Source organism: Temnothorax americanus, unplaced genomic scaffold (genome assembly GCF_048541705.1).
Source record: "Temnothorax americanus isolate GAGA-0224 unplaced genomic scaffold, ASM4854170v1 Scaffold3, whole genome shotgun sequence".
NCBI classification, from domain to species: Eukaryota; Metazoa; Arthropoda; class Insecta; order Hymenoptera; family Formicidae; genus Temnothorax; species Temnothorax americanus.
Genome location: NW_027509442.1, coordinates 928089 through 953508, shown reverse-complemented (window position 1 = coordinate 953508; position 25420 = coordinate 928089). Strand labels below are relative to the sequence as shown.

General features: G+C 39.8%; 2 protein-coding genes across 7 annotated transcripts in view; one reads left to right on the top strand and one right to left on the bottom strand.

Annotated features, from left to right (window-relative positions):
- Pgant5 (polypeptide N-acetylgalactosaminyltransferase 5) overlaps positions 1-13753 on the bottom strand; it is a 22810-nt gene extending 9057 nt beyond the window's left edge. The window contains exon 1 of one of the 4 annotated variants that reach the window (XM_077411948.1): positions 13278-13753. The gene's annotated coding sequence lies outside the window, so the exon portion shown is untranslated. Of the gene's footprint in view, positions 1-9508; positions 9529-12557; positions 13028-13277 lie in introns of those variants that run through there. The other 3 variants (XM_077411945.1, XM_077411946.1, XM_077411947.1) reach the window with 3 other exon arrangements.
- Btbvii (BTB-protein-VII) lies at positions 12617-25420 on the top strand. 3 transcript variants are annotated; one of them, XM_077411950.1, is made up of 6 exons: positions 12617-12729; positions 15464-15811; positions 15894-16247; positions 16376-16505; positions 21970-22574; positions 22913-25420. In XM_077411950.1, the coding sequence occupies exons 2-6, from the start codon at positions 15500-15502 to the stop codon at positions 23177-23179; spliced, it is 1668 nt and encodes a 555-aa protein (XP_077268076.1). In that variant the 5' UTR covers positions 12617-12729; positions 15464-15499; the 3' UTR covers positions 23180-25420. The 3 variants fall into 3 exon arrangements, with proteins under 3 accessions (XP_077268076.1, XP_077268075.1, XP_077268077.1); XM_077411949.1 differs by lacking the exon at positions 12617-12729 and adding an exon at positions 14008-14711; XM_077411951.1 differs by lacking the exons at positions 12617-12729; positions 21970-22574; positions 22913-25420 and adding exons at positions 14041-14711; positions 18544-21613.

The window sequence follows — 25420 nt, the reverse complement described above, 5'->3', positions numbered from 1 at the left end:
CGTTTCGATCAGCTGCTCAATGTGTGTGAGTTTCATGCTGATGCTCTTCTTACAAATAGAACCGGCGATACAATGACGTGCAATTTGCACATACGCAATTACGTCCGGCTATGAGTCTGAGGTGGATCAGATAAGAATTGCCAATTGGCGATGAACTCGTTTATATACTTCGCATATATTGTCACGTTCTTATCGCATTGTGTCCCGTGTAGATCGCTATCCGTATAGTTACAATCGTATCGACTGCGGTCGACGGTGGTCCGCAATTTTATGGAAAAAAAAGAAAAAAAAAGGAGCGCAGTCGCGGGGGATTATCGGCAGTGATATTATAATATACATTATACGCGAGGCAAGCTTATTGTCATGTTGGACGATGAAGACCCGCTGCTTTGCGTATCTCCCGACGAAAGGTCAATTCAAATTGGCCTAATCGGGCCTTAATGACTTTCGCAAAACTTGCAATAATTTCAGATAACGCAAAAAATAATGTTGCTTTCGACGTTACGGAGCGTTACTCCTTTTGCGAAACAAACTACTGGTGTATCTTGGCTTTTACCTCCGGTACCACCGCGGTACACCCACGGCTGCAGTCGATACCGGCTGTCATAATCGCGAAAAAAAATAGCAACGATCATAACAAAGTGTTTCGAAGACACGACGGAAATACAGATCCGCGAGTAATTATCCCACGCAGCGAGCGAGGTCATTTGGCCTGGGAAATTATATTGCGATGAGACAGGCATGCTCACCTGATGGTACTAATTAATTAGCTCTGCTGCTAAATAATTCACTTTCATCACGATAACGAGCGGGAAATGGGAGTAATAATGTCGGATGACTGTGCGCGACCCAGAGAACAACGGCGACATTCCCTGCCAGTTATACGAACTTTCTATTAAAAAAGGCAGAATATAAAATACGCGCACACATGTACATATATAATATATATATATATGTGCAAGTCATAGATTTTCCTTAGTTAGCCCCATTTTATAATAAAAAGTTTAAGGAATGCGGATATAAAAAAAAAAATTAATTAAATGTTCATACAGTTCATAAAAATGCAGTTTATTTCGAAATTAAAATAATAAGAATAATTTATATATAATATAATCCAGTCGAGCGCAACGTTATAAAATTGTATGTCTACAAAATTCATATAATTATATTTTGAATACATTCTATGAAGTTGAGAATTGTTTGACAATTATTTGCAAACGTAAAGATAACGGTACAAAAATTTAGAAAAAAAAATACTTAAAGGAGCAGTGGAATAAAATCAAATGCTAATTGAAAAATGATACTTGGCAGTGATAAGACTGTTTATCTTTATGCTATAATTTTGTATATTACTTATCGACATGGCATGTCTAGGACATAATGCAGAAACTGAAATTATTGTAATACTATATGACAGATGTATTTAAGTGTATCTAAAGTAAAAATTTGTTCAAGCAATTTAAAAAAAAAATCACACAACATAGAGGTGACATGTTCAGGACTCAAACATTTAATTTAAAACTTTCTTATTTTGTAGACAGAAAACGGAATCGTGATAACATTGTACAGTTATAATAAGTAATGTTGCAATACTGAGTACAATGTATTCTTCGTTTAATGTCTATCTCCACATCACTACTCTTTTCTTGCAGAAATCATAATAGTTTTATATTCCCAAGGAATGGTAAATCTCCACGAAACGCTTTATGGTCAGTAATAACAGAAACACAAAGTATATTTCCGGTTTGCGAAAATCGCAAAATTGTACGGCAATTATTTTTTAGTCGCCTCTGTAATAGTCGGTTGATAATGCTGGTGCTATTAACAACGTTGCGTGCAGGTTGCTGATAAATCGATACCGCGGCACGTTAATATTGTCAAGACGGGACATTACTTCGTGACCACGTCATAAAAGTCTTGTGACGAAGTGATGAATTGCATGTCTGCGGTCGAAGTGCTAAAGCTACTTCTATTGTTTCACCATTGTATCGCGGAAACATGCGCTCCACGAAACAGATAAAGCGTATTTTGAACACACGAGCTACCTACGCTAGTGCTGGTTAACTTTTCCGGCATTAAAAATAGAAAATCGTAAATATTTTGTTACTAGTTTCAATTTAATTTACAACTCTCGATCGAATTTGTCGTTAAAGACTTAATTAATCAACATTCGTATATTCGACACCTTGTACATTTGAATCAATTCTTTAGAAAAGCCATAAGTATATTCGATTGTTTAATTTTTAATTATTAGTTATCTGACTATTTGTGAAGTGCCATAGTTGATGCAACAATCATTTCGCTAATGTAATTAGTAAATCTAATTTGATTCTCTCCGTATATGAAATATAATAGGTAATAATTATTTCACCTGTTAATAATCTATTTTCAAACTTTCGAGAGAATTGAGAAAATCGTGTTCTTCCCCAGAGAATTCTAAAATTATAGGTATACAGTTCTAACTTTAACTTGTTAAATATAATAAATTGAATTCGAAGATATATAGGATTTCTGTCAATTATATCCAAATCTTGAAAATGAAATAAATTCACGGGGATGAGTATTTCTATAATCTAGTAACAATTTTTCGAAAAATAAATGCCCTACGATTCCTTTCATCGAGGTAATCGGGTTCGACTTCCATTGACCGTGCCTCATTGTCAATCGAAGTGCTGGAAAGTCCGCCAATATCACATCGACGCAATGCGACGCCCAGGTAATGTCATTAAGAAAGTCTTCTCGCACAATAGACATCAGCTAAGCCCCCTATACCTTGTTATCGGCCATAAAAAGCTCTAAGATCAGCAATAATTCAGACTACGTATATAACTTCCTTGAAACTCGAAGTCGAACACGGAAGTATATTAATTACATTCCGAAGCGTATTTGCATTTCGTGTGATACCGACCATTTTCTTTTGAGGTGAATTTAGTTTCTAATATAAATAATATCGTAATACGAGAAGCGCTAAAATACGCGAGCACGATAACTGACTGTGTAATAACTTTGCGTTCGTCATACTCAGGGCAGATATACGTGTATATAATTCATATTTCTCAGTTTAAATAAAGTCACGGTGAACGTCCTCATGTTTCGTTGTTACATGTACATAATTTGTATGCGCGGGGTTAATATCAAATGCAATAAAACTTTTAACGTTTATTACACGGTAAACCGAGGGGAGCGAGAGCGAGAGAGAGAAAGACATTGAAAATTTATTATCGGCTCTTGTTTCGTCCAGGTTCGTCTTCTTACTTGGGAGTTTAATTAGCAATATTTAAATTTAACGTCAGGCAGGGGGAAAGTTCCGAATTTTAGGGGATTCATAACATTTCGTTTGACGTCATCGTATAGTGTGTTTAGTTTCTGCCTGATGACATATATGTATGGTAATATAAACGTTCCAACGCCTCTGGGGATCGATTTCAGCCCTCAACAGAGAAAATTAACTAAACTAATCACATGGGAAGGCCTGTAGGGCCATGAACTCAGTGTTAATATGTAATATATGCCGCAACCTAAAATTATGAAACTTGTAATTACATAATGCACATATATAGGCTTTCGCGTTTCCTTTAGTTTGACTCGTGGCTCGTGGTTTAAAAATAAACGGCGATAAACACTTATCGCATCAAATTATGCATCTATGATTGGTAGAATACTTTTAATATATCGATTTGTAAATCTACTTACACATAGATTTACGTATATTTTCGTAGAGATTTATTAATGGATAAATTAAATTACTTTTCGATTTATGTGTATCCGTTTGTAATTTATTAGATAAATTTATTGGATAAACCAAATTACCTTCTTTTGGAGGGCTTTTTCCTCCTCGAACGGACGTGATGTGAAATGATCGCTATGCACATACCATTCGAAGAGGGATCCATTAAGAACCGGTTTCATGGATGTTCCGAAACCGCTTTACAAGCTATTTAATCGAGTATCAAGGTATAAAAATGAATACACCGTATTGTTACGCGTCGCAAACTGGACTACGAGCGTTAACTGCAACGTGATCGTTCGATTGAAACTCGACGACTCTCTGTATCGACGGCTTTATATATTAACTGCTTATATCACCTGCTTAATTAAAAGTGATAATTCTTTCGAGGTTAATACTTATCTTTGTAATATATTGGGATAATAAAGTGACAAGATTATAGACAAAATTTTGAAATAATAACGGAAATGTTGCGTGTGTGACTTCTTATATTCTGCAATTTTTATGTATATAATAAAAAAGAATTAAAAAATTATCACACGAGATAAAATGAAATCGTGAATTAAAATATGCAATTTTGTTGCATATAGGAAATTACCGTATAAATTATATATGAGTCATACGCGCAATATTATGTACTCTCTATATTGAATTAATTTGATGCAGGAGTTTGTGTTGAATTTTTAATGTAATTTTAGTTCATAGCGTAACGTTATAAATAGAATTCCATTACGCCGATGGTACATCGAGTTTCTCTTAGGTTCGTAATGCATAATATATATCTACAAATGAGTGTAGCAAAACGAGTGCGCAATATCAATATCGCGGTTAACGAGCACTAGCGGTGTGGTAAAATCGCGATCAAATATTTTACACACAGTATAACACGAGCGAACGGGATTTAAAAGGCGTGACGTCACAGATTAATTTGAGCAGGTAACTAGCGATTACAAACGCGATAGGGGTGTTTGCATCAATACTTACACGCGCAATAAAGTCCCTGTGAAAATCGATTCAGTATTAATCTCGCTCGGCGTTAAAAGGCAGCTTTTGGGCTTCGGCGGTTTTATGTACACGACGTGTATACTCTTGAAATATTTTCATAAAACGATTACGCAATTATCTGAAATTTTCGCGTATAGTATCGCTTTCATTTTCAGGCTGTTATTTCTGAACTTTATATATTTTTAAGGGTTTTTTAAAAATAATTTTTTATAAATCACTGCTACGTTTGATTATCGAAGGTAATGGGTATGAATAAGGTATATAAATTATTAGCACATAGATTTAATAATATAATATATATATTTTTTAAATCATTTGATCAGCCATTATATCCGCATATATGAATTATGTATAACTATAACATAATCAGTCTAATTTATCGCGTTTCATGGTTAGATAGTATCTTGAAAAAAAAAAAAAAACATACGTTCCGAAACGCCGATTTCATCGCGTAGCAACGCGAGGTGACATAATTCCGCAATAACCTGAGAGATCGCTAATATGTATGTCACCTGGTTGCACTGGGTTAAGCGTATGCACGTTTGAATTTGAGAACAATGTGCTCCTGCCGGCGTTTAAAGTTGTACCGAGGCCAGACAATACCGGGCAATACAATGAAGATCGCGGTATCGTACGTGTATACCGTTATTACCGCGCCGTTTTATACGGGTCACAAACCGGCATACAGCTTTCCGGGTAATGGAGAACGGATTAACAGGGAAAAACACGATTGAGTGTGCATTTGATGCATGGCATTGCACCGCGGACAGTACTGCGGAGTATCTCGCGCAGCATCCTGCAAAGGTTAACTTCCGCGCAACGTTAACGCTCGCATTTATTTACTTCGTATCCGTTTCGATAATAAGCTACAGCGCAATTTGCAATTAACAACGCGACCAATTAAATTTATTGAGTCAAGCGCACGTGACTCCGTTATTTACGTATATGCCAACGATAAACGATATACGATAACAATACTTCGTCTATGTATCGTGTATATATAATGTATTTTTATATGGAAAGAATAGTTTTGCTGAGGTATCTAAAAATTTCGCTAAATACAGGTCTGAAAATAACTATGTTGAATTGTTTTTTTTTTTTAACAATTATTATTTGGACGCTCAAGCTGGTTGCTAGAATGTCAAAACTTTTTGCAGCGTTACCATCATGGTTGAGCGTCCTACATAATTATTTTCAGATCTGTATCCGGTCTAATTCTTATATATTTCAGCAAAATTGTTTTTCTGTATGTACACACACTCATATGCATATACATATTCGTATACGATATGCATATAAACGAAGTATTGTGTTACATATATTTCGATGCTTTTTTAATATAAATTAGAAAGATGATATTTTTCTCGACAAAACTAAACAGATTGTATTATGATGTTATTTTGCAAAGCAGCATACTTGTAAAAAGGAAACGAAATATAGCCATTGAATAATATATTTTCAATTCTGACGGATTTGCTCCAAAATCTGTGCGGTCTGTCGTGGACTCGACAAGTGATATCAACATAGAAATACGACGATTTTCACACCTTTGATAGCGTTTTTTACGATGCACTTACTCGCGCAACCTGATTTTTTTTTTAAGGTTTCTTGTTACGCGGTTCATTCGCGAGTAGCGCTTATCATTTGCGAGCGAAGCAATATAACCGTCACTCAATCTCCCAAAAATTTTCTGGACATCGACAAAGAGTTTATCGACAAAGTTAAATTTTATGAAATTTTTCCGAACTTTCTCAAATCAAATTTAAACCCGCAGTCTCGCATTAAGACGGATGTATACATATATAGGATAACAATCGACAAGTTGTTGAAACTATAAATAGCTGTTATTCTCTAACGAATGGACAGAATGAAATGAATCGAACACTGTTTTGCAAAGAAAACATTCATTCTTATTAGCATATGACGCAAAAAAAAAATATATATATATTTCTATACCTCTCAGAGGTAAAGAATCGTATGTCCTGTTTGTGTCAAAATGTTAACACATTTTCCAATATATACCAAGCTTGAATTGTATATAATTACGTAAAGGGTCTTATATGTCCATTATTTCCTAATTATTAGTTCCTAAGATACAATGTCTAGAAAAAGTCATATTGGAAATTTTCATAGTACCTTAATTTTGGTCAAGTGCAGCGTGTTTATTGGCAGTTGTTATTATTCATGCCAGTTAAGTTACTTTATTAAAAATCCAATAAATCAAGAGTTGCTGCATGCTTTTATTATTTATTAAAAATATTCTAAATTCATATATAATAATGGAGATACGATTCTTTACTTCTAAGGTACAGATTTATAAATATATATATATATAGAAATAAATATTATAAAAAAGTCGAAAATTTGGCTAGTTAACGTGATTCAATGATATATAAGTACATTTAAAAGATCTCGGTCATACCCATCAGCATGAAAGGAATTTACCTAAAATTCTTTGAAGGCACAGTTATATAATTATTAATTTTAAGAAGTGTTTTAACGGTTTTCTCAAAAGCGCTCCAATTATTGTACGAGTTCAGATAGTCATTATTTTGAAATTATATATCGTCGAGTCACGCAACTAGCCGAATTGTTGACCTCTTTTAATAATATTTATAACATATAGATTATAATAATTATGTAAAAATAAATAATTATTTATTTTTACAAGTTTGTATATTTCTTTGCATTATGTGCTAATAAGAAATGGAAGTTATTTCTTGTTAATGTAAGTATTTAATTCATTTCAATCTATCCACTCATTATACGGAATATTATTAACAGCTGTTTAGCCAGTTTCAATAGTTTCCTGATTGTCATCTCGTATATACACGATTAAAATACCGATTGCGACAAAATGGATTCTCGATTCTTTACGATGTCTTGACATTTAATCATTACAAAGCCATTACAAAATAATGGCTACCTGGTTTCAACATCTTCCTGATTGTCACTTCGTGTATACGCGAGGATTAAGTATTCTTGCGATTATGACAAGATTGGTTTCCGATCCTCTACCGATGTCGTGACATTTAATTTTCGCTGCAAGTCACGTGGCGTAGCGGTCATGACAGCAAATGCCATAAAAATGTCACGGAAAAATGGGTCTTCGCAACTCGAGCGTCCTTGCGAATCGCTTAAGCCTCGTCTCACGTCGAGTCCGTGGTGTCTCCGCTGCAATGTACGCTAATCGCCGCTCTTCTGATTGCGAGAGAGCTGACGGAGAACCTTTCACTCGTTTCATGAATCACTACCGAAGTGCGCCGTTAATTAAGTATCGTTTCTCTCTCGCGCGCGCGCGAGAGAGAGAAACAGATGACGTAAATAGCGCGTACCCGAGGATCAGTAGCGTCATCCATCAAGAATACCATCTGTTGGGAGATGCGGCGTGTGATGTAGCCCGTGTCGCGTAAACTGTGATTTCACTAATGTTTCACCGTGTGGCGATTTAGCGGCGGGCCAGACCGTGGAAAATCTTACCGGAATCTGTCGCTCGATGTCTCCCGAGCGATTAATTGAGCCAAAATATCAAGCCAAGATGTTCTTGAAATTAATAAAATTTCAATAACAAATTAAGCACAACAGTCGAACAATTTCGAAAGTTGCCGATTTTCACATTTAACCACCTCAACGATGATTCACGATTCTCAAGAAAGATCGTCGAAGGACGATCAAAGGAAGATTTCGTTATTTACAAATTCAAGCCAGATGAAACTGATGAACGATCGACTCATCCTCACGAAATAGCGATTGCGTTAGATAATTATTGTAAGTAACATCAAACAGAACCCGGAAAGAGTGAAGCAATCGCGGGACGGAGAGTGCGCGAAAACCATTCGCCGATCAGCATTAAAACTCTCACGCTATCGGCGACGCTCGTCCCGCGCAGATGGACCGGCACAATCGTGGAAGCCACGTGCAGCAATCTCGGACATATCCCGCACGCTTTCCAGACCCCAGACGTGAGAACGAGACGCGAGACGTGAGGCTAGCGGTCCCCGGAGGGGCATCGTTATCGCAACCCCCTTTTACAACGGTCCTCGCGCGGCAGGGCCCCCGCTGCCCGTGACGATCGCTCGCGGCATATAAACGTTACAAAACGACGGCCTTGAGGCGAGTTTTCTCTCCGACGGATCGACCGGTACCCCATCACAAGTGCAGTCCGAGCTAGTGCGCTTTGTGTACGAGCCTGGAAGACGGATAACGGACGGACAGGTTGCGCCCCGCATTCCTCCAAACGGCACTCCGCCGCGACGACGAGACAACGATGACGGGGAGTATAACTTCTCTCTCGCCACGAGAGTCCCGTCCCGTGTGAAACGCGCGGGCTGAGGAAAAAGAAACCGCGGACAAAAATACGTGCGGGAATGTCGCGTCGAATTTGCTATCGGTTATACGTTTGTGTATGCCGGTGAGCGTCTCTTCGATTTTACGTGGCGATCAAACGGAACGGAACGGAGCGGCAAACGCGCGCGACGCCCGAAATCCGGATGCTTTCCCTCGAGGAGACATTTCAGTACGCGCGGCATTGCCTCAGCCCACCTTTCCGGGGGGACTTGAAAACTAATTTCGAAGCTCTGAGAAGATGAAGTTCGGAACTCTCCGATGATGTTCGCGAGTTCCTAAAAAAAAAAGGAGAGAAAAAAGAATGGCAGGTCGGAATCCGTTATACACCGAGCTCTTATTCAATCGCGGACTGAAAATGGGAATAACGAAAGGGAATTAGTAGGTGCCGGGAATAAGGACACAAATAGCGTTCGTTTGCATATTACTTACGGAGAAAGCACGAGAGAGAGGTACGAAAAAATCTTCGCGTCGTTGTACATTTCCATATCGTCCGCGCAATCGACGTCACTCGAATTCACTGACGCGTGAGAATTGTTGCCCAATCGTTTGCGCCATATCTCTCGATTAATCTCGGAAATTTTATTTTTTTTGCTCAACAAGAATTGCGGGACGCGCGGGAAATTGCGTTTACCCTTGAACTGGGATGTAAAAAAGGATTTAACGCTTTAACGCTTCGCAAACTCTGGGTCGAGTCTGAAACGAGGATCGCAGAGAGACCGGAGAGCCAGAGGGCCGGGATCTCCCGCGATTCTCATCAAGAATCGCAAACATTTAAGCAGCGCGGGCATTAAGCGTTTTGCTTTTTGTTCCTAACATCTCGGGGCCATCGTCTCTTTGGGAGCTGGCGAACTGGGCTCCGGTAAGCCACGTCCCCCCCCCCCCCGTCTGTTTTGCTCAACTTGATTTTTAGCTCACGGCAGAGCGTGCGGGATGGAGACCTCAGCGGCTGACCTGGTTCCGATAGATCGATTTTGGCGCGACGCATCTCACGAGGCATATACCTGCGTACCGGCTCTATATCGCGCGGTATCAGCCTCCAATACCTATCGCTTTGCGAATTATATTTGCCGCGAGCGCGCATGCATGCAGGTACAGAGACGCCCGCGCGGTATTTTCTTCTATTTTTTTTTCAACACGACACCGGAAAATTAGAGCAGCCAATGTCATTTCACGGTTCGAAGAGAAACGGCCGGGGGGGGGGGGGAAGAAAAAGAAACAATATCTTTTTACGACTTCTATACATCCGGGGACGAGGACTTGGAAAAGGATCGCGGGTAAAAAATCGAGAGATCAAAGTTGATCCGCGGAGTTATAGGCGAGGTCTCTCGATCTCGAGAGCGGAATGAGTTAGTCAAGTGGCTCTAAGTAGCGCTCGAAGGCTCTCTGCTTAGATCGAACGTGTTACATGAATGAAACCGGATGACGACGCTTAGCGATGAATGTATAGAACAAGTGTGCGAAGTAATGCGGTAATGTCGAGTCTCCACCGTATATAAATAATAATAACGTATACATACGTATATACACGCACATCTTCCCACGTACGTCGCAACTTTTAAGATATGAAGTAACATTTTGTAGCTCTCTCTTTCTCTCGCCGGAAAATCCGTACAATTATTAAATAACAGAAACATGAATAATTTATTCGAATTGATTGTCTGATTATGTTTCAACGGACATTGATATTAATTAATTCTATTTGATTGTTTTTTTATTCAGTAAGATTCAATTGATTTGAATTCGTTTTATTAAATATAATTGTAAATTAAGGAGGCTTAAGACTTCCGTTCACTCACCACTACCGTATCTCAGATTGCGACGTCAGAGAGAGAGAGAGAGAGAGAGAGAGAGAGAGAGAGAGAGAGAGAAAAAAGCGAGAAAATATATTTAAAATATAATTAAGAGCTCACCCTTTCGTTTCGTTAATGAATAGATAATGATATTTCTGGAAATGAATTATGCATAACTAAAACGAAATAAGCTATAGTGACGGTTAACGATAGCCGTTAAATTAATAATACATACTATACAGAAAATAAATATGATTTAACTCTTCCCCGAAACAAAGATAGTTTTCGTTATATTTTACGCATGTCTCGGTTCTATATTGATCGTTGATCGTAAATGTTGCTTTATTGAAACATGTTTCCATTTGAATATATTTAGCAAGAATTTATCGTACATTTTTATTGTATATTTTCTCGCTTCCGACGTCACAATCTGAGAAAGTATAGTGGTGAGTGAAAAAAAACGGAAGCCTTAATATTAATAAATTAATTCTATGAAATCGTAGAATATTATAATTCTACAAATTTTTAATAATATTCTTTTCATTCTCATCTTTCTATTTGCTCTAAATTCTCTCATGAAAAATCTGACGTCTAATTACAGGGTTCTCCACAAAATGAAATATCTGATTTTCTCTATAATTATGATCGTATATCTCTCAAAGTGGATTGCTCTCCTGCACTTCACGTTATTTGAAGTTAAAAAGCATATTTGTTTATACAAAAAATAGGAAAAAAAAAATTTTTTTGGCAAGTGTCCTTTTTTTCGAGAGCGGCTACCGGCCGCGCTTGTGCAAGAAAAATATTGCGTACGTACGCGATATATTTACCTATCAGATTTTTAAAATTGAATTTTTAATCCTCAGAATCGAGGAGATTAGCCTCTTCCCCATTTCCCTTTTTAGCGACCTTTCTTTCTTTTTTTTTACGGGGCGCAAAACCGGCGCGCGGGAAAGATATCCACGCGTGGCGCGCCGACGTCGCGCGTTTACGTATACACTTTAAAGCTCTCGCGAGAGAGAGGATTGAATATTAAATCTCCACGCGAAATCCGGGTTGGCCGCCGCGCGCGCGAATTCGACACGCATCTCCGGTTCCGGTCGACGGATTTCTCGCGCGACGTGTACCGGGGAACGGACTCCGGTCACGTCGGGAAAGAATAGTCCCGGGGCGAGCGTCGAATTCGTGATCCCGGAATCCGGAATATCGGGCGGGCGCCGCGGAGCCAGTACAGAACGCTACTTTACTTCGCGGCCCGGGGCCGGCCTCGCGCGAGGGCACGGTCGCGTGGGCGCGAGGTGTCACCCCGCGACGCGGCGCCGAGATCGTCCCTTTTCGGCGCGAGCGATCGAACGACGAACGTATTTTACGCGTTCCCCGCGCGCCGCGAAGAGGAGGCTCGCGGCCGCGATCGGCGAACCGGTTCGCGGCAGCGGACAAGAGGATCGCCAACGTCGATCCACCACGTCGCGCCGGCGGAATTCACGCGCATCGCGCGCGCACACGCGCGAATGCACGCACGTATACGCATGCACGCACACTCGCGCGAGCGACGGCGACGGGAGAGCGACGCGTAAAGGCACGGTCCTCTTCGCGCCACGCGTTCGACGCCCAGAGACGTGGCACTCGTGGCAGCGCGCTTCTACGAACTTTCTTCACTGAGATGTACATACGTAAGATCGAACACTCACGGTTTTCTCTCTCTCTCTCTCGCTCTCGCGCGCGCAGTCTGTATTATCTTGGACGGAAGGTGATAACCCAGGACCGATACAGATTCCTCGGCGGCGAGAGAGACCCCGGGTCCCGGAGGACCCCCGTGCCGGATATTCTTTCTCCAGGAATGAACTTTTCCGACCCGACGCGGTAGGTATATATCTGGAGCGTCTGCTCGGGGCGAAAACCGCACGCGGGGGGCACACTACTTCGTTAGCTCCACCGTATTAGTGTCAATTACTCCGTGATTCGCGGCACGCAGCCACGGAATCCGGAAGTCGGATTTTATCGCGGGAATCGACCGCGGGGGGTTCCTCGCGCGCGCGGGCGAAACACGAAGAGTGCGGAGACCCCGCCGTGCGTGCGTGCGGTGCGGACCGCGTAAAACGCGCTTCGCGACGGACCGATCGCGGCGCGTAGCTATAAGCCGGGGGACGGGACGACCGATCGTTACCCGCCTCTGGTGCGAACTGGGGACTGGGGTTCACCCGTTCGTTCCATCAGCCGAGACTGCCGAGAGCGGTCGCGAGAACGCGGCGGGACCGTGCGGGACGTTCACGTTGGATATAGCGTGCGCGTGAGAGACGGCCGCGTTCCCTCTCTCTCTCTCTCGCTTTCCTTCCTTCTCTCGCGCGCGAGAGACGGCTGGTCGATTCCACGCTGATCGCGCATCGCGCCTTCGTCCCGTCGATACGCACCTTCTTTCCGCGGCGTCGGTGGCCCGGTGGCTAACGGCGCGGTGCAGGTGCAGGAGGAAGCTCGCGGGCGTGCACATCCCCGACGTCCGTCGTCTCGCACTAAACGGAGGATACGCCTGGCATCGCGCGGATTACGAAGCGGAGCAATAGCAATGAGCGCGCCGAGGTTATGGCCGGTCGCGAGGAGCGGGGGGGAGGGAGGACGACACCTGTTCGACGTTCGCGGCAGCGCCTTCGCGCTGAGAGCGCCACACACGCCGACGGACGCGATTGGAGCGCTTGATAGCGCGGGAGCGAGATTGGCTCACTGGGACATGGGACACGGGTCTTTGATATCGAAAGTCGGGAACAGCGCGATCGTGCGCGCTCGCGATTTATCGACGCGACTCCGGCGCTGCTGTTATTTTTCGACGCCCCTGTTCCCCCCTCGTCCCTCGACGTCCGCCCTTGAAGGCTCTGAAGGGAACGTTTGGTGGAACGTTGAGACTTTCGATGTTTTAACGAAAATATTTAATATTCGAGACGTGTATACATGTCAGAGATCAATAAACGAATGAATATCGACAAGTTTGTAAATAGTAGTCAAGTATAAATATCATCTGATCAATAAATATACATATATATATATGCATGCGATAATTTTTCAAGTTTGGACTTTTATTTTTAGGGAAAGATAATCGAAACACTATTTGAGCGACGTCTGTGTTTTTTTAATCAATTATTTGAATTAATTAGAATAAAATGTAAAAGGTATCTCTCGCCTCGCGTGTATATGTATATAATATCCCGGCTTCAAAAAACCACTGCGCGTTCGCGTTCGCGCGGATCGCTCGCCAGATGGCGGCGCCGGTCGGCCGCTATATTGATCAAGTTGGATTTCGTGAGACGCACGTTGATAAGATCTCGCGAAAATTTTTCGATCGCACGGCCAATCTCCTCCCGCTCCCGCGTGACGTGCGTGAGACGTGCCCGCGTGCGGGCGTGTGTATGCGTGTGCGTGTCCCCGTGCGTGCGTGCGTGCGTGCGTGCAGGCTCGCGTGTGCGTGTGTACGTCAGCGTCTCCGACTCTTGACAATTCTGACATCCGTCGCTCTCGGTATAATCCGTTCGCGGCGGCGGAGCACGGCGGAGCGGAGTGGAGCGGAATTTGGGCCCGAGCCGAGAGCCGAGAGCCGAACGCGCGCGCCTCCCCCGGCCCCGGCAGTCCCGGCAGTCGGCGGCGTCGCGTAAATCCTCCTCCCTCGCCCATGACGTCACTCGCGAATTACACAAGCGTCATCGCTCAGTCTGTTGTGGAAAATTTCGCGGGGTCCATGGTGGCAGCGGCGAGGCACGTCGCCCTTTGAGTGAGACCGGCGTACGGCGTACGGCTCCTCGTCGGCAACGCGGCGACGACGACGACGACGACGACGATTGAGTGCATCGCGAGCAGAAGTGAGCGCTCCTCTCTCTCTCTTTCTCTCTCTCGCCGTTCACTCTTTTTTCTTCTCTGTGTCTCTCTTTTTCTCTCTCTTTCTCTCTCTCTCTCTCTCTCTCTCGCTTTCTCCCCCAGCATCATCGCCAGCGATCGTCGTTGCGATCATCAATTGATCGCCGTTCATGCCAAGCACGCGCGAAACTACAAAGAGGGATTTCCTGGCCGGAACCTGTCCACTCGCCGTGTTGTTTATTGTCGTGTCGCCCGCCACGGACGACGTCGACGGCGTCGTCGGAGCTCGTGGCGTCCCGACGGTGCGACGACGCGTCGCCTCGTCGTGACACCTCGCACCTGCGTCACGCTTTCATGACTCTTTTTTAACCAGGAAGCTCCTCCCGATAGCCATTCATGCGTGTCATCTCTATGAGCTGTTTCACGTTAGCCAAGATATTTTCTGTCCACGTCTATGTTGGTCGGAGAAGAATATTTCTTTGTTGCTCGATGAGGTCATTTTCTTTACGTAATAAAAGTTAATTACAGTTTTGGAAGTTGGTGATTTATTCTATGCACAAAGTTTTAAATATTCTATTTTAAAAGATTAACGTTTCTTAAAATAGGATGTGTGTTAAGCAATGGAGACAATTTTCCTGTGAACGATGTTAGGTTGTTTGTGACAGTTTGTGTTAATTTATTTCTCCGTGCTATTTGTAGTATTTATATTACATATGTTTGCACAATGTTAATTTGCGTTTTTTCCCTCGTATTGCAGTCCAAGTTTACGAGAGGCTCTTCCTACGCCGTCACGATGTCTATGCAACAGTTTTGTTTGCGGTGGAACAATCATCAACCGAATTTTATCTCGGTTTTTTCCAATTTGCTGAATAACGAGACTCTAGTGGACGTCACTCTCGCCGCCGAAGGCAGGCAAATTCAGGCACACAAAGTCGTTCTGTCAGCATGCAGCACGTACTTTCAGTCGCTGTTCACGGTGAATCCTTGTCAGCATCCTATCGTCATACTCAAGGATATCAAGTTTTCCGACCTCAAGATTATGGTTGATTTTATGTATTATGGAGAAGTAAACATATCTCAAGAGCAATTGCCATCCATCATAAAGGTAAATATTTCGTTAGTAATTAAACATTTTTACATTTTGTGGATCTTGAAGAATCTTGAAGACGCTCCGCTTTGTTTAATAGACGGCAGAGAGCTTAAAGATAAAGGGACTCGCGGAAATGCATACGGCATCGTTAACAAAATGGCCAAGCGGAAGCAGCGAAACAGGCGGAGGAGACCGTGGTGAATCTTGCTCGCCAAGTCCATCTCCATTGTCTCCCTCGTTTCGCAGAAAAAGATTAAGGAAGTCTTCTACTGGCTCGACATCCGGCTCCGGTGACAAACCAGAGGAAATTAATGAAATCACATTAGTGGCTACCAACATTGTCAAACCTGAACCCCTCATTGTGTCGCAAGAAAGCGGGGAGAACTTGAGGCGACCAGTAAACACTAGCACAGAATCTCAAGGCAGTATTGATGAAGATCAGATATCAATTGTAAGTAAATATGGCGTATTACTATATTATTGAATCTAATTTTTGAGGAAATAAACTACAGCTTTTAGCGGAAAGTATTGTAAAGGAATAAATTAATTTCAATAATACGTGATGTTCCTGCATTTCAGATGAGTAATATGGAAACTAGTTCGGCTAATACACCAGCTCAAAGTGACGGTTCTATCCAAGATGTAAGTCAACAATCGGGAGGAAACATTGGACAAAGTTCTGTTTCTTCGCAACCACCTGTTCATCAAGGTAAGATATCGATAAATATGCTTTTCAAATATGCTGTTTCAAATATAAATCTCGATAAAATATTTAAAGGAGAGAGTCATTCAGAATAGCATTACTTATTATAACATAAATTATGTATGCTACATATTACGTACACAGAGAAACGATCAATATATATTAGGAAATAATATATAAATCTATAAAAGCAAATATTTTTACTACATATTTTAATGCTGCATGCATAATTTTGTACATGGCTATGAATTGAAATTTTTCTTCACACATGTGTAGATGGAAATAATTTTTTTTTTTCTATAGATATGTTTCCCTAAATATTTTATACATTTCCTGATTGTATCTTATTTTTGTGTGACATATAATTTGCTTATTTAGAATGTGCTGTTTATATTGTCAATTATATTCTATAAAGATTAATTTCAAAAAAGCTTTAATACTTATGCGTATTTATTGGTCTGTATATATTTTATGAGTCAAGTAGGACTATACACAAAAAATTAATAGAATAGAAAAAACAGTTTTATGTTAACTTAATGTTTAATATGTGTATATACGATATCAGTATATATAAAAAAAGGTAAAAAGAACTCTTTCTTTTGTATTTTTGTAGTTTTTAAAGATTTATGATTTTTAGGCTATTTCTTTTAAGATTTCTTTTTTAATCCATATTAAAAGAGAAAAAGTTAATAATAAAGAATATAGGTATCTATATATTCAAATCTTATTATTTAGCAAGCATTTAATTCTCTTTGTTTTCGTAAAGATAAGTTGGTTCGATAAATATTTTATTATTATCGATTGTGTAACAGATTAGTTATAGCGTTAGTAATCTAACTGATTGTGTGCATAGGCGTAATAGTATGGAAAATATAGTTTTTAATTTCACGGGAAATGTCATGCGTGAATGATTAGCTACATTATAGATTTAATAATATAATTTCTCTCAAGGTAGATCGTACATTATAAATCCATGCAGAATGTTCGGGCAACTTTGGCAAATTGCATGACACCTCCCCTTTAAGCAAATCTCTCCGACAATCGTTATTTGAATTATGCATATTGACTGTGGTGGGTATTTGAACTGCATGTCGATAAGCGAAAGTTACACACATTATATGCTGGCACAGATGCGTTTAAATGTATTGCACAAGGAGAATCAACAGACGTTTGACATGAAAATAGAGCGAAATTTCAGGAATTGAAATTCTAATAATGCGAATGTGCAAAGAAAAGATTGTTTCTCATTCGTGAAAGAAAAATCACCATGGTACACAGATACATAGCACACAGTACGTTATATTTCCGGAGGGATAGCATATCGGGCCTTTGACATTAACGGAGTTATGTATGTGTGCCTTACTCTGCCCTATAAGTGTAACGAATGCCGTACACATATTTCAATATTTCGGTATAAACAATGATGTGCTTAAAAATGTATCTGTGCCATGCCGCAACTCCATACTTAATACGCTCATATATCGTTTCTTCACAAGATTTTATTTTTAATATCTATTATCTTTCGCTTACTTAGCTTAGTATCGTTTTTCTACATATCATAGAATAATTTTTTTTTTTTTTATTAGATCATAATTTATGTATGCCTCGTTTTATATAAACAGATATGCCGATATGACATTATTCGTTATTATTCATAGTTCAAGTTACGTTATTAATAGCGCAGTAAATATAATTGTGTAAAAATTGCATCTTTTAAATTGAGGTTTTTGACATGATGTACAGGTAAAATAAAATTTGTATGGGAATATATGAATTACCGTATCAACAAGTCGGACAATTCTCGAAATCTTTACGTCGAGACAGATTTAAATATAAATCCGAGTTAAACATATTTCTTTGCTTAACGTTTATTTTGTAATGTTTCATAATATTACGATCACAAAACTCTGTCTCTCTCTTTCTCTCTCTCTCTTTCTCTCTCTCTTTCTCTCTCTGACTTTATCATTTACCTTTGCCGTAAACGCAAAGCGGCGAGTTAATAATTCCTGTGCTCTGACCAAAGATCAATCGGTCTGTTCTACAGGATTACAATGGACTATTATGGAGCACACATATCATCCGACACGTTTCGCTCTGTCCTCGTGTCAAACGAATCTGTCGATCCAAGCGTCGTCGGCATTTACGACGCCCGAAATAACAGCATCCTCGACCATCAGCGATCAGTACTCTGGTACCAGCACGACTGGTTCCAGTTGCGCCCTGACGAACTATCCGAACTCCTCCCACGGGACGTTGCAGCACGCGTCGTCGGGTGGCCCCTCGCCATCGACGCAGTGCCCCAGTAACTGCCAGAGCCCCTGCGCCAGCCCGCAGACTGCGATTAAGAGGAAGCGCTCGACTAATCCGCAGGCGGACGAGAACTTTATACGCGCGCTCGACGCCGTGCGCTACGGTGGTATAGGGTTTTGCAAGGCGGCCAGGATGTTCGGCGTGAACAACCGAACGCTCTGGCTCGAGTATAAGAAGCGCGGTTACCCGAACAATCGGCCCAGCCTCAAATCTCGCGTTAAGCAGGAGGTCAACTCCTCGCCGCCGCCGGCACCCCCGGCGCAGCCCATGAACTCGCAAAGCCCAACGCCTATGGGCCCGCCCACGACTCCGCACAGCACACATAACACACATAGCACGCACACCATGCTGACTAGCCACAGTCCCCACACAATGCTGAGTGGTTACATTGACAGGCATACGGACTATACGCTACCGAGCTCCGCGATGCCGATCAATCTGCACGGCGTTAATTACAATGCCATGTGAACTGGCATGTCCTACCCGGAAAATCGCTTGTATAGACGAGCTTGAGAAGTATTACTTCTTCCTTATCGCCTCTCCCTTTTTTTCCCGCTCCTCGTGTACAACTGAACCTACCGCGACTACCTGTGTCAGTAACGAGGCGTCAGTAGTGAGACATTGAAAAATCAAACGTTTCAATTTTTGGACATCTTTCTGCCTGGCTATAATCACAGATTTTTAAGTATTTAGATTTTTTTTAATATTTAGAGATTGAAATATTATTTTTATATATTGTATACGGGGATCTATTAGATATATTGTACATTTTTCTCTAGCTACAAACGATTTCAAAGATTTGAATTTGACTTATCTTTATATTTATAAATGTAAGATTTACAGGTTTTTAAATTAACTTAATATTATGATTATTAAAAAAATCTAAATACTTAAAAATCTGTGAGTATAGCCAGGCGGAAAGATGTCTAAAAATTGAAACGTTTAACTTTTCAACATTTTGTTATGTATCGTGAAACACATTACGAGTTATAATTAGAGTGAAGATTTCAGTATTGTCTAGAAACGGTGCAATTTTATTGCTTCAATAATTAGAACGTTACGATATTGGTAATAATAAAACTATTTGCACCGATTATGAGTTCGAGGATCAGTCAACAATTAAATTTTTGTGACAGTATGTTTTGCAATATTCTTAATTCACTTTTGCTATTCTGCGGTTAATTTTTATTAATTATTACTTTCTTTTTAATTTGAATTATTTCTTCGATTTATTTCAATGTTACTATCACGAATACAATGTTTATTGATTAAGCTTCTTTCTATTTATCAACAATTTTATCCATATAATGTTCTTTTCATGTTAACTGTTAGTATACCAAAGATCTTGTAATGATCTTTTGCTTCTTTGATATCCCTAAATTATAAAAATCTGACGATAAATTTTTATTTTTCTTTAGTGCATTGTTATTAATAAAGTCACAAATAATAAAATTGACAACCTTTAACATTTTCAGTGCCGTTATTTTATCGTAGGTGAAACTTATTAATGTTAATTATTTTATCTAAAAAGTCCAACGTCAGAAATAATATGGACTTTGCCGTTGATTGTTGACTAATCATCGTAGTCTATTATATAACATTTGTAAATATTAAGTTACGAAGCATATAATTAAAAATTATCTGTATTTGCGTTATCTGTATTTGCACATGAGTAACGCTACAGATTATTGAAGAAACGATCATCGTACGAGACTACGATGCAAACACGGAGATAATTTATCAATATATATATATATATTGATAAATTATCAATATATTTATCAATATATGTAATTGTAATAATTGTTGCTATGTTGATAAATATATGAGAAACATTATAGATATTTTATGTTTTCTTTTATACCTGGAAGTTTGTTTAATTTTTTGTGCTTTTTATGTTGTATGCAAGAAATTGAGATATATTTTGTTATGTATAATAATAGAGTAATATTTTAATACATTATTACTTTTTTTTCAGGTATTTATTTTTACTTATCTGCTTCTGTTAATTAAAACAAAAATTTACATTGACGGAAATGTTGGATAATGATAAAAACAAATGCAATTGTATACTCGATGTATTAAATATCTCAAATCAAATCAAACTTCGTGAAAATAGTTCTATTATTTCGAAGCAAAATGTAAATTTAATGTGAGATAAGGTCAGTTTTAGGAAAAGCGCACTCGTATATAAGGAATGAATGAATATATATGTACATTATTTCTCTATCTGTTTACCTGTTATGTTTAATCGCGATAATGATTAGTCTAATTCTCTCCCCACAGTGTGTAAAATATGATAGGTACTTGATACAAAAACAAATCTGGTTTTTTAATATTAATTGTAAAATAAATGTAGGACACATATATACGAACTTTATCAAGATTAATGTTCCTAATTTAGCTTGCAGGAACAACTTTTTTCTTATTTGTTGTACTATATTTGTTACGTATATATTTAATAACTGAATTATTAGGACAGTAAAGTAATTCATGTATTGAGCACAAAAGAATGCGAACGCTTGATTAACTTGAAAGATATTTTGAGATTGTACCTTCTACTCTTCATTTGTTTCTGTAAACTGCAAAAACTTTCGGTTACTGCAGACCGAAGACAAAGCTGCTTTGTGCGAAGATCGTAAAATATATTTTTGAGTGATTTGACTTAAATAGAAATTAGTTCTTAATATATAGTAAAATTAGCTGTTAATTGCACTGTTAAGGAGCATTTATACCCCCCTTATATAAACGATTGAAAAATAATTCAGAAGAAATAAAAATTATTCTAACAATTTGCAACAGAATAGGAGTCCTTATTTCTCTTCAATATTTTATGACCTTTTTTTCTTTATTAGTCCGAGCGAACAATTGATATTACAATTATGTTGCGATTATCAATGCATATACAACATTTGCCTGTGATTATTGAACAATTGCTTGACATAATTATTAATCTTTTGTGTACTATTAATATATACAACTGAAGTATCCGAATAAGGAACTCTTAACACTAAAATACAGTGATTCATCTTCAACGCAAGATATCAATCTTTGTTGTAGAATAAAGACTGGCATCAATTTACGTTTACTACATCTAAAAGCAACGTCGATGTACCGATTCTTCTCGCCACGACTAAAGTCTACTTATTTATTATTATAGTTCTTCATTGCAAGCAGTCGCACATAACGAAAAGGACTCGGCTGCTGATCAGGCAGCCGCGAGTGAAGAAGGAGCCGAGTCACCTGTCGCCGGACGGCGAAACGGGCTCCTTCTCGCCGCACATTGTCTCGACCTCCGTTCACCTCGCCACGCCGACGCTGAATCTTCCCCAAACGTCGAGGAGCTTCGAAGAGTCCCGTATATCGCCACCGCCGCACACCATGCTGGTCAGCCAGCAGTCGAATCTGCTGGCGGTGACGACGCCGTCCAACTTGCTGGCGGTGCCCCAGCCGTCTTACCTGACGAAGCAGCACTCGCATCCGCTGCTGTCCAGCCAGCAACCGAGCACGTCCGGGACGTACTGGATACACCGGCAGCACTCGCATCCGGAGCTGCCCGGCAGGACCACGAGTCCGTCGATAGTGATCGAGCCGGCGCCCGTCCTTAAAACGGAGGAAGAGGGAAGCGAGGAGACCTCGACTCCGGCAGCATCGGCTACCACCTCCGAGCTGGGGACCAGCGGCGGCAGCGGCGGCAGCGGCGGCACTTCCGGCGGACTGAGGGTCAAGACGACGGAGTTACGGCGAGCTTCCTCATCGCCGCAGGTAAATATCAGCCGCGCGTTTGTACAAAACAGATCAATGACAAACATATGCGTGAAGAAGATCACTACCAAGATCACTAAAGGATGTCTAGATGTACGAAGATCGAGATTAGCTGTCAATGGATTCAATATGTAGTATGAGGATTGGATATGAAAATTCAAAATATTAAGCCATTAACATCCGAAGAACTAAATTCGTCTTGTTCAATATTAGCAGATTGTGCAGATTGATGCAAAATTAATTTCTTTTCGCTCTTTATTTAGATAATTTATTATCTTTAAAATCGCAACGGGTCTTATTAACGGATCTAAATAAATGTAATATATCTCCTTACATAGACGAGCAGTAGCAGAGAGCCTCGCGAGAGCATGGGGGATCAACGATTAGGTCACTGTCCGGTGTTACGCCAAGGCCCTGCCTTAGGCTGCAATCACTGCTGGAACACGATAGACGCCCACGGCAGGATACTTCGTAGGAAGACCAAGTATCATTGTCCCGAATGCCAGATCAATTTGTGCATCGTGCCCTGCTTTCAGGAGTACCACGAGCAGCGGCGCGAGCTGATTTCCAAACTGAAGCCCTTACCAAAAACTAGCTCCGTTTAATCTCCCTCCTGCTCCTCCCCGATGTAATTTTGTTTTAAGTAATCGTTTAAGTAATCGTTACTTATCGGATTACGTGTTAAAGCACGCGCTTTGAATGTGTGAAGGTTCAACGTGATGATGACGGAGTAACGAGCCCGTCGTCAGCGTGTGACATTATTTTTCTCTTGTACGACGATGTGTATGAGTCATCAGATTGATATCGTTTACCAAGACTTTCATGACTTGATATATTTTCGTAATACATTTATAGTGTCTATATAATTGTTGAAGTAGGCGAAATCATTGCAATCTCGCAGTTTGATGATACAAATATTTATAACTGTGTGTATTGAGAGTTTTCTTCTTTTCGCTTAATCTTTCAATAATTTTCACATTTTCACGTAGTCACATTTTCTGAGTTAAGTACGTTTATCAAGGAACTTTTAGTTCTAATCAAAAGTAAAGACTCTACTTTGAACTTAGTGTAGAGAAAGAGTTTATATTTTAACGTAGATATGGAGAAATTAATATATTATTTTTTCACGCAGTTTTATAAAATTCATGACAAAAGTGATGTATCGAGATTGGATGTAAGACTACCCGTTACTCTGGAAAATATGTAAATAATTATTGCAAAGCTCAGCACTTTATTATTATCGTTATTATTTATGTTTAGCACATATTATATATATAAACATTCTCCGTAAAAAAAACATCAATTTAAATAATATTACAAAAGTAATTGATATAAGGATACCTAAAATTTTCTTTAAAGTAATTCATTTATTTTCGTATCAATACATATAGCAAAATTTTGATTATTTATATTAATAAAATGCGCATTGGTAAAAATTGCAATCTATCTAAACTAGACATTATTTAAATTGATACGTACATTTTATTTTTTTATACAAAACGTTTCCGATAATATGCAGACATAATTTTAGAAGTGAATTCAGCGTATATAAATGTAATAAAAATAGTTTACGTATGAATGTTTTTATCCTATTCGAGCTTGCTTACGAGTTACATATGTTTTGTATTGTACGGTTTGTCTTTTTTTACAAAATTGTTTTCATTCAACATTGATCACATCGAATGAGTCTGAATGTAGGTTTCTGAATTTATTTAGCGCAAAATTTGCTGAAAAACAAAAACGATTGTGACTCAGGAACAAAGTCAGCTAACATATACAAACAGGTGCTTTCAGCTACCGAATTATCTTTTCTGAAATATTCCCATATGTACATATATATGAGAACATAATGTATTGTGTATATTTTATTACAAGTGTACATTCTAGCTTCACGCGTATCGTTCGCATGATTTTCAATGTTAACGTATTTGACGTTAATTATTTTACCAGATATATTTTCCAGTTTTCGTTCAATTACGCTACACCGTATGATCTCAAAATAGAACCCTCTCGCACTATGTCTGTGTCTCTGTCTCCCTTTCTCTCTCTCTCTGTCTCCCTTTCTCTCTCTCTCTCTCTCTCTCTCTCTCTCTCTCTCTCTCTCTCTCTCTCTCTCTCTCTCTCTCTCTCTCTCTCTCTCTCTCTTTCTGTCTCCCACGTGTACGAGTGCATCGAGATAATAGTTTCTCTCGACGACGACACGCAGACACTAATTTCGGAGACCATGAATTGCGAGATGGAATTGCAAATAAAACGAAAAAAAAAAAAAAAAGAAACGAAAGGTAGAACCGGCTGAAAAACAGACGCGGCAGCCGCTAAAACGAGAGCTTTGGCACACGTGCAACGATCGAAATTCGGTGTACTTTTATAAATCACTTCCTACCATTCGCAGGGCCACCCCTATCGCCACCTGTAACGACACCCCGCCGTTAATGCGTCCGTGTAAAATTTGTCGCCCTTCGTTCCGTGAGTAATCAAATGCGGGACATGCGGGACGCACGAGGCTCTTCTCTTAATACGCGAATTTTGGGATAACAAAAATAGTACAAGCGCGGGATCCGTATGTTATCTACATGTATATATATATATTGTATATACATATGTGTGTTATATATTCCAAATTTTCTAATTGCACGTAACGAAGCATTTTCTAAAATCAAAATTGTGCTGTGACTGCTACATAGTAAAGTATTAGCCATTATTTATGCTGGCAAGAAATTACAAGCATATATTTTGTTTAAAGACGAAACGTTTGTAGACAAATAACGGCTTTTTTGCGATAATTTTTCTCTGAGGTTTAACAATTCAGATGAACGTACAGCTATTTCGTGTAAATTGAATGGTTG

Coding starts and splice junctions, on each gene's coding strand:
- Btbvii (XM_077411950.1), top strand. CDS start 15,500: ATGTCTATGCAACAGTTTTGTTTGCGGTGGAACAATCATCAACCGAAT. Junction 16,248..16,375: donor ATGAAGATCAGATATCAATT/GTAAGTAAATAT, acceptor CCTGCATTTCAG/ATGAGTAATATGGAAACTAG. Junction 16,506..21,969: donor GCAACCACCTGTTCATCAAG/GTAAGATATCGA, acceptor TTATTATTATAG/TTCTTCATTGCAAGCAGTCG.